Source organism: Silene latifolia, chromosome Y (genome assembly GCF_048544455.1).
Source record: "Silene latifolia isolate original U9 population chromosome Y, ASM4854445v1, whole genome shotgun sequence".
Lineage (NCBI taxonomy): Eukaryota > Viridiplantae > Streptophyta > Magnoliopsida > Caryophyllales > Caryophyllaceae > Silene > Silene latifolia.
Window position 1 is genome coordinate 336,686,454 of NC_133538.1, and position 10,272 is coordinate 336,696,725.

At 36.3% G+C, this 10,272-nt stretch overlaps 1 protein-coding gene across 1 annotated transcript; it reads left to right on the top strand.

Moving 5' to 3' along the window:
- Window positions 1-4,897: 4,897 nt before the first annotated feature.
- Window positions 4,898-8,815, top strand: LOC141631456 (uncharacterized). The gene is made up of 6 exons (XM_074444122.1): window positions 4,898-5,440; window positions 5,555-6,179; window positions 6,340-6,582; window positions 6,639-7,275; window positions 7,357-8,592; window positions 8,704-8,815. Exons 1-6 carry the CDS (start codon window positions 4,898-4,900, stop codon window positions 8,813-8,815), a joined length of 3,396 nt encoding a protein of 1,131 aa, XP_074300223.1.
- The last annotated feature ends 1,457 nt before the right edge of the window (window positions 8,816-10,272 follow it).

Sequence of the window (10,272 nt, forward strand, 5' to 3'; positions counted from 1 at the left end):
CAACGTGGTCCCACTGCCCATAGGTAGAAAACCTCTCTTGGAGTTTTTCATATTGAATCGGTCAAGAATCTTACCGATATAGGCTTCTTGACTCAATGCTAATATCCTTTTGGATCTATCCCTATAGATCCGGATACCCAAGATGCGCTGAGCTTCGCCCAAATCTTTCATTTGGAAGTGATTTCCTAACCACTTCTTGCAGAAGCAAGCATATCTACGTCATTCCCAATGAGTAATATGTCATCCACATAAAGAAGTAAGAAAACAACTTTACTCCCACTAAACTTCATGTATAAACATGGTTCCTCAACACTTCGAGAAAAGCCATTTTGTTTGATAACATGATCAAAACGATGATTCCAACTCCTTGACGCTTGCTTAAGATCATAAATGGATCTCTTAAGTTTGCATAGTTTGTTAGGATTATTAGGATCCAAAAAACCCTCAGGTTGTGTCATGAACACTTCCTCTTCCAGAAACCCATTCAGGAAAGCGGTTTTGACATCCATTTGCCATATCTCATAATCATGAAATGCAGCAATCTCTAACATTATCCGAATAGATTTAAGCATAGCAACTGGTGCAAAAGTTTCATCATAGTGTAAACCATGAACCTGGGTGAAACCTTTTGCCACCAATCTAGCTTTGTAGACATCTTTATGTCCATCCATGCCGATTTTAATCTTGAATATCCACTTACACTGAAGAGGTTGAACATCTTTAGGTAAGTCAACCAGGTCCCATACCTTATTATCGTACATAGAATCCATTTCTGATTGCATGGCATCGAGCCATTTCTTAGAGTCAGAACTCGTAATAGCTGCTAGCTGCTTTGTAAGTCTTAGGTTCATCACTTTCCAAAAGTAAAACCTCATAGTCAACATCTTCCTCGATAACACCAAGGTATCTATCAGGCTGGCGACTAACCCTCACTAACCTACTACGTTCTGAAGGACCAATAACCGATTTAGACGTAGAAGGAACATCTTCCTGCACTGTCACATCAGTTTGTGGCTCTTGAACTTCGTCAAGTTCAAATTTTCTCCCACTCTGTCTTCTAGAAATAAACTCCTTTTCTAGAAAGACAGCTTCACGAGCCACAAACACTTTGTTCTCGTTACTATTGTAGAAGTAATAACCACAAGTTTCCTCAGGGTAGCCTACAAAAAAACATTTTTCAGAACGAGGTGCAAGCTTATCGTCAGACTTGCTCTGACATAAGCATCACAACCCCATACTTTCATGTATCGCAAACTCGGAACCTTCTCTTTCCAGATCTCATACGAAGTTTTGTCAGTTGCTTTAGTGGGACTTTTATTAAGTGCGCGTACAGCAGATAAAATAGCAAAACCCCAAAATGACTTAGGTAACTCAGTTTGACTCCACATCGATCAGACCATATCTAATAAAGTTCGATTCCTCCTTTCACCCACACCATTTAATTGTGGGGTGCCAGGAGGAGTTAACTGAGATACAATACCGCGGTTTTTAAGGTGATCTTTAAAGTCATTGCTTAAATATTCCCCACCACGATCTAATCTTCTTATTTAATTGGTTTTCTACTTCATTCTGAAACTCTTTGAACTTATCAAAAGCTTCACTTTTATACCTCGTTAAGTAGATATACCCATATCTACTCATGTCATCGGTAAAAGTAATGAAATAGTCATAATTACCTCTAGCAGTGACTGTCATTGGACCACACACATCGGTGTGTATTAAACCCAACAACTCACTAGCTCGAGATCCTTTTCCTAGAAAAGGTGAACGAGTCATCTTGCCAAGAAGACAAGATTTACATGTACCAAATGATTCGAAATCAAAAGGTTTAATAACACCAGTCGACACTAGTCTTTTAATGCGCTTCTCGTTAATGTGTCCTAATCGACAATGCCATAAATAAGATAGATCGGTATCACCAGTTTTGAGTCTTTTATTATCTAAATGATAAACATCATTGCGAGTGTCTAAAATATAAATACCATTAATTGAAATAGCTTGGCTATATACAATCCCATTAAAGCAAAAAGTACAACACTTGTCTTTAATTACAAAAGAAAAACCTTATGTGTCTAACACAGATACTGGTATTATATTCCTAGACAACGTTGGTACAGAATAACAATTATTAAGAAACAACTGCAACCCGGAAGCTAAGTTAAGTACATAAGTTCCTACTGAGACGGCGGCTACCTTAGACCCGTTACCCATTCGGAGATCAACATCACCCTTGTTTAGCTTTCTTATGCTTTTTAGGCCCTATAAATGATTGCACAAGTGAGAACCACAACCAGTATCTAATACCCAAGTTGTATTTGAATCATAATTTATGTCTATAATAAAAGATTCGGTTGAGAAATTACATGTTGGCTTCAGAATGCCAGCTTTAATGTCGTCCAGGTATTTCGTACGATTACGCCTCCAATGTCCCTTGTTATTACAGTAATTACAAGTATCATTAAGAGGATTACCCTTTATAGGTTTAGGCTTGGTAGAGCCATTCGCAATTGGTTTACCTTTGCCCTCCACCTGTATGAGCTTCTTACCTGCATTCCTCTTAAACTGCTTCTTCCCCTTCACGTTTATCGCAAGCACATATTTCCTTGTACTCCCACTCAATCCCATGTCCTTCTCTGCTTGCACAAGCAGAGAATGGAGCTCATGTAAACTCTTTCTCATGTTCGTCATATTATAATTTACCCTAAATTGGGTAAACTCTTTGACGTGAGAGAGAGAGTGGAGCACTCGGTCCACCACTAGTTCGTCGGGGATCTTGCATCCTAACCCCTCTAAAGTTTCCACGTAATCAATCATTTTAAGTACGTGTGAACTTACATGTTGACCATCTTTGATGTTAGCCTCAAAGAAACGAGCTGCAGTGTCATATTGAATTATTCTCGGGGCTTGAGAAAACATAGTTGAAAGCCTCGAGAATACTTTATGTCCATCACGAAACTTGACACATTGCCATTGTAAATCAGGATCCATTGAAAAAATCAAAACATTTTTAATTGCAGCGGATTCATTTTGATAATTTGAAAAATCCTCCCTTACATCGGCAGTGGCCCTAGTACTAGGCGAAGGGGGAGAGGGATTGACAAGGTAGCGTAATTTGCCATCCGCTGCGACAACTAGTTGAAGTTGTTCCTCCCATTCTTTAAAATTACTACTGTTCCCTTTTAAAACATATTTGTCCATAAAAGAACGTAGTCATGAATCTCTAGCTATAGTGACGGTTTGACTATTCGAAGCCATCGTGATTACTACAAAGGAAATGAAAGGAAAGATTAACATTTATCGTCTTAAATATTTTAACTTGTGAAACCTTTTTAACAAGTTCCCATTTATATGATGATCTCCCACTGAATTATATAAATGATTCCAAGATCCAATTTTATATAAACACGGGCACGGTGGACCGATTCAACCCATGTTTATATAAATTTGGTGAGTAAACATTTTGACTGATTCTACTACTAGAACTCTTGGTTGACGGATTTTCTTAAAATCTATCTTTTTGCCCCAGAATAAATATGGGCACGGTGGACCGATTCAACCCATATTTATCCCGTTGAGTCCAACCAATTCTCACGCGTAATAACTTTTATTACCCTACTTACCCAACCTAAAAAGAGTGTACCTCGGTGATCCGAACCTACCTCAAATGAAGAAGGGATTCATAGGTGCTATTATTTGGTAAGGCTTAATCTCAATTTTAAACAAATGTGAGAGATCTTATCAATTTAATTGTCTATCACTTTTAAGTGAACAAAATTGGTGAATGCTAGACGATTAAATCGATAACAACAAAAATTAAAACATGTAGTGACGATTTGACATGAATGCATAAATAAACAAACAAATCCTAATATGGTCACCTAGTTAATATAATTAACTAAAATTATTACATATCGGAAACCAACTCCTTGGTCCCTTGAGTCTTCATAAATTGGCCTCCTTCATTAGGATTTCGGAACGCCTTTCCGAAAACACCGTCTTCATGAAAACTCCGTCTTTAGATGCTTTATTTAATTACTAATAATTAAAATACATAACAATATCCTATTATATAATTTGTAATTAAAATTAAAATAAAATATTAATTAGTTACAAATTAGGCGATACGAAATCGCAATTAATTACAAAACAAATCGATATTCTCTTACATTACGGGAAATAACAATTTCTACCTATGGCCATATTAGGAAAAAATTACATAATTATAATGCTAAAAACCATTCATATAAATGAATAATAAAATGCATTATGAAAAAATGACATGCCAAATCGTCTAACTTACCAACAACGATCATTTGAGATTGCTTTGACGGAATTTTTACCAATAAAAATTCGTAATCAATTCTTAAAACAATTTTAAGATATGCTAATGATACTAATCTAGTCTAATATAAAAATAATCATTCTCAACAATTATCTTGAAGTTATATGGGATTTAAAGCATAAATTATGACAAAAAGACATAATAATTCACAGTTATTATGGAAAAATTTCATTTAATTATAAAATTTATGGAAAAATAAATTTTAAGGCCATGAACATTCTTGTCTTACACCAAAAATGACATGCAAGTGAAAAATTTTGGTTTTAAAATTTATTTAAAACGATTTTACAATTTAATCGGTAAAACGACAATTTTTACGATTTAATTCTAAACCAAATCATAAAAATTGAAATAACTTAAAATAAAATTTTGTACATTTTGGAAAAATTTCCGGGAGCTAAAAATTCAAAAATTTCGAGCCCAAAAAGTAAATCAATATTTATTTGCAAAGTAACCATTATTTACCAAAAACATAATAAAGTAAATAACGCAAAATGTTTTTAGAAAGAGAAAGCTCTAGCTTCTCTCTAGATTTTCTAGAGTTTTGATTGCAAAATGGCAAGAAAAATCCCAAAAAAATCACAATCTAAAAACAAATTAAAAACAAAGGCAAAATTGAGACTTTCTTTTACTAATTGTGCAGATCATAATCTCGATATGGAACAAGGTTCGTCCTCTCGGAGTTGTGTAGGGATTCCACAATCAGCTGATGCGCAGAAAACTCGAGAAGTAAGCGATATCGTGGGAATTTCGGTGATTAATCTTGATACAATCGTTGATGTTGATGAGATTATTCCACCGTCTGAAGAGGTTCCTGAGACAACTGCTGAGGCTGAAGAGATTGTTCCACCGTCTAATGAGGGTCCTGAGGCTGATTGGACGGAAGTAAGAGGTAAGAAATCTCCAACTGCTGGTCAGAATTTACTGCAACTTACTAATGAGGATGTTGAGTCGGAAGTACAATTTTGGGATACTGTTGTCGTCTGCTATGTCCTAGGTGGAAATCCTCCTTGGGAATCGATAGAGGGTTTTATCAGAAAGATATGGGGGATTTATAAATTTGATAAAATCTCGTTTCTCCCGAATGGTGTCTTCCTGGTTAGATTTCCTACTAAGGAGTGTCAGTCACTAGTGCTACAACAGGGCTTTCCAATGTTTGACAACAAACCTGTAGTTGTTAAGCCTTAGTGTGAATCATGTAGTTTGCATAAGGAGAGAGTCAAAGCTGTGCCAATTTGGCTTCGTCTCTGTGGGCTTCCTTTGAAGTTTTGGGGCAAATCTAGCCTTGAAAAACTTGCTGGGCTATTGGGTAAATTCCTTAAGAGAGATGGAGCCACAGAAGATAAGACTAGGTTGGGCTTTGCTAGACTTTTGGTGGAAGTTGAGGTTGGACAAGCTTTTCCTGATAAACTACACTTTCGAGATGAAAAGGGGAAGGAAATTAGCATCCTGGTGGAATATGAATGGAAACCTTCATTCTGTGATACTTGTAAGAGTATAGGTCATACAAAGGAAATGTGTAAGAAACGAGTCATAGGGCCTAATCCTAATCCACCTGTGGTGAAGAAAATATGGAGAGTTATTCCTAAACTACCTGTGACAGTCAGGGTTAGTCAAACACCTAAGCCACCTGAAGTTCCATTTGGAGGGCCTACTTTTCATAATTCTGCGTTGATTACACCTGTGACTGTCAGACAGCAAGTGTCCAGACGGGAATTTGTTAGGGCAGGCAGTTCCTCACCTGTTAAAACTTATGTTGAGGCAATCACTGAGAATTCAAATATGTCTGGTAGTCAAGAACAGTTGGAAGGGAGACAGGAGGATCCAACAGGAATAGGTAATGAATAATATAGGAAGTTGGAATGTAAGAGGAATAAATAGGGCCAATAAACAACAAGACGTTAAAAAGTTTCTTTACCACAGTAATATTGGTCTCTATGGTCTTGTTGAAACTAAAGTTAAGGATCATGATTTTCTTACTATTTTGCATAATTTAGGATTACATTGGGAGGGCATTAATAATAACAATCTGCATAATGGAGGAAGAGTATGGGTCATATGGGATCCTCAGACTTTTGGGGTTACTTTAATTCAAAAAACTGCTCAAGCTATTACTGTGAGTGTGACTGAGCTTGCTATTGGTGATACTTTCAATTTTACAGATGTATATGGTTCTAATGATGATGAAGAAAGGAATGAGTTATGGGAGCATTTAAGGGAGATGCATGATCAATATAAGGGTCCTTGGGGTGTTTGTGGGATTTCAACAATGTGCTGGATTTTAATGAAAGAATAGGCAGAGAGGTTACTTGGGCTCGCATTGCTAATTTCAAAGGCTGTGTTAATTACTGTGGATTAACTGATATCAAAGGGCAGGGTACGTTTTTCACTTGGAATAATAAACAAGTGCCTGCCTCTAGGGGATTTTCAAGAATTGACAGATTCATGGTGAATGCTGATTGGCTAGATGTTTACCCTGATGGGTATGCTCATTTCTTGCCTGAAGGGCTCTTTGATCACAATCCATGTGTTTGTTACAGGAGGCTGACTAGAATGAGGAGGAAAAATCAGTTCAAATACTACAATATGTGGAGCTTGGCTCCTGATTTTAAGAATGTGGTTAAGGATTCTTGGACTCAGACTGTTCTGGGGACTCTTATGTACATTCTGGTTTCCAAGTTAAAAAATTTGAAAGCTCCTCTTAAATCTCTCAATAGGAATGGTTTCTCTGATGTGGATAAGGCTGCTGGTATTGCTAGAAGTTTATTGGAAGAAATTCAGATTCAGCTTCACAATAATCCTGGAGATCATGTTTTGAGCAATGCTGAAAGAGAAGCAGCAGATACTTACAGACACTTGTGTAAAGTTCAATATAGCTTTCTGAGCCAAAAAGCGAAAGTGGATTGGTTAAAGTTTGGAGATGAGAACACTAAGTATTTTCATAGTCAGATCAGATCTAGATAAGTCCATAATAGGGTTATAAGTATCACTGGAGGTGATGGTATCAATTATAGCACTTGTGATGGGATTGAGAAAGCTTTTTTGGACTATTATAAAAGCTTATTGGGGACTTTTTTACCTACGGTGCCTGTTCATGTACCTACGGTTAGAACTGGGAGAGTGGTAACTGAGGCTCCCAAACTTTCAAATCCTGTTAGTGTGCTGGACTTTCGCCCAATTGCTTGTTGTAACACTATTTACAAGACTGTGGCCAAAGTGATTTGCAAAAGACTGAGTAGGGTTTTGCCAGATATAGTGAGTGAGAGCCAAGGGGGATTTATTAAAGGTCGAAACTTTGTTGAGAATGTGTTGATTTGCCAGGATTTAGTTCGTCTTTATAATAGGAAGGCTGCTTCACCCCGTTGTATGATCAAAATTGATCTGAGAAAAGCCTATGACTCAGTTGAGTGGCTTTTCCTGGAACAAATGATGGGTGCTCTGCAGTTTCCTCAGAAGTTCATTGATATGGTGATGATGTGTGTTACTAGCCCTTCTTATTCCATGAATGTTAATGGCAACCACTTTGGATTCTTCCCTGGGAAGAGAGGATTGCGTCAAGGAGATCCTCTTTCTCCTTTGTTATTCGCTCTATGTATGGAGTATTTGTCAAGGATACTTGGGGTGGTTGCTCAGCAGGACAGTTTTAAGTTCCATCCTCTTTGTGCTCCTCTGAGGTTGAATCATTTGCTAATTGAAGATGATTTGTTACTTTTCTGCAAAGGAACTGATGTCTCTATAATGTGGATGTTGAGGGCTTTCTCTACCTTCTCTGCAGCATCAGGTTTAACTCATAACAAAGCCAAATCTGAGATGTATTTTAATGGGGTGCCAACTAGTAAAATTGATCCAATTCTGCAAGTATCAGGCTTTCACAGAGGATCACTTCCTTTTAAGTATTTGGGGGTGCCCATATCCTCCAAGAGATTGAGTAAGAATGAAGGCTATAAACTAGCTGAGAGGATTGTAGCTCGGATCAGGGGATGGGGTGCTAAGCATCTTTCTTATACAGGACGTTTAACTTTGGTGAATGCTGTTCTGAACAACTTACATACATACTGGGCATCTATTTTCCTGATTCCTAGCAATATTATGAATAAGATTACCTCTATCTGTAGAAATTACCTATGGAGTGGCTCATCTGATTATAAGAAGGTGCCTAACATCAGTTGGTCTACTTGTTGTTTGCCCAAAAATGAAGGTGTCCTGGGAATTAAAGAGGCAAAAGTTTGGAATAAAGCTCTTTTAGGAAAGTATGTGTGGTGGCATGCTAAAAAGAAAGACCATCTTTGGGTCAAATGGATGAGTAATACTTATATGAAAGGTACAGTTTAGACTGACTATAAGGCCCCTGTGGATTATAGCTGGTCTTGGAAAAAGCTCACTCACATAATGGAAACGTTCAAGCAAGCCTACACCAACAACAATTGGCTCAATACTACTGCTGAGTACACTGTTTATGCAGGATATGACTAGTTGCGAGTTAAGGTACCTGCTATTGATTGGAATTATGTCTGTTGGAACCCTCTTAATATCCCCAAATGTTCTTTTATTTTCTGGGAATTCATGCATCATAAACTTCCTACGAAAGATAGATTGATTAGAATGAGTCTTAATATTGATCAATCTTGTGATATCTGTGCCTGCCATCCTGAGACTATGATTCATGTCTTTTATGAGTGTGAATATGGGAAGCTATGCACCAGATTACTACAACAAGCCCTGCATTGTACGTTTCGTCTTCAAGATTTGAACTTATGGTACTCTAAGGGTAGAGGTGCTACTAAGCTGCAGAGGAAATACATAGGGGCCTGCCATGTTGCCCTTGTGTACTGGTTATGGAGAATGAGAAATGAAGCAAGAATGGAAGCCTGCATTAGAAGACCTGAGCATCTTGTGCACAAGATACTTAGTGATGTTAAGACTAGGTTTCTAAAAATGAATGTATCGATGTTGTTATCTAACGATAAAACTTGGTTTCAGTCTCTTTAGTGATAGTTATAGAGTAGAAGAAATGATATAATGTAATTACCCCATTTTTGCAGATATATATATATATACTTAACTTTCCCCCCCCCCCCAAAAAAAAAAGAAACCATTATTTACCAATTTTTATCAAATAAAAATCAATAAACTACCTAAATTAATAACATTAATTTAAAAGTATCTACTTATCTCATAAATAGAACATACATGTGGTTATTTCAAAATAAATATGCATAAGATTAACATGCAACCCAATGTAATTAACTCTTAATTAATTTTAATGCATTTTTATTCAATTTTATGCCATTTTAAGCTATAAAAAATGGAAAAATATAACAAAAATCAAATTTTCGTCCCATATCATCCTAAGACCAGATTATTTACATGCAAGACCATATTATGTGATAAAACTAATTTTAGTAACATAATATCAATTTTATTAATTTATCTTATAAATTACTAAAATCGTCTTAAGACAACATGCATGTATGTAACAATGCTCTGATACCACTTGTTAGTTATTTAGACCAAATAAATACTCATCTTATGATATCAAAATTATGAATTAATTTTAGGTGGTCTAAATCTACATGCATGCAAAGCAAAATATAAAAGAGATGGTATTAAACCATCTTAAGACAAAAATTCCTTACAATGTTATAAGGCAAAATGGGCACAACTCAAGGACTCCTTCCTTGATGTTGTTCTTGTTCTAATGCAATAAGGATGATCCTCCCACACCTTAAATACCAAAGTAGGTAATCTCCTAAGGTGGCACCCAAGATAAACCCAAAATACTACTAAAATACTAACTAGGTAAATGTAGTAGTAACCTTGTTTATTTGTATATTTGATGCACTAATTAATATTATTACCTTGATAATATTATTAGTTTACTTTTATATGTGTTTATTGTAAAAGGATGAACAAAATAAGAAGAAAAATAT

Excerpts from the sequence above, each read along its gene's own strand:
- LOC141631456 (XM_074444122.1), top strand. The coding sequence starts at position 4,898 with ATGGCAAGAAAAATCCCAAAAAAATCACAATCTAAAAACAAATTAAAA. Across the intron at positions 6,583-6,638 it reads GATGCATGATCAATATAAGG|GCAGAGAGGTTACTTGGGCT; the intron begins GTCCTTGGGGTG and ends ATGAAAGAATAG. Across the intron at positions 7,276-7,356 it reads TTTGGAGATGAGAACACTAA|CACTTGTGATGGGATTGAGA; the intron begins GTATTTTCATAG and ends TATCAATTATAG.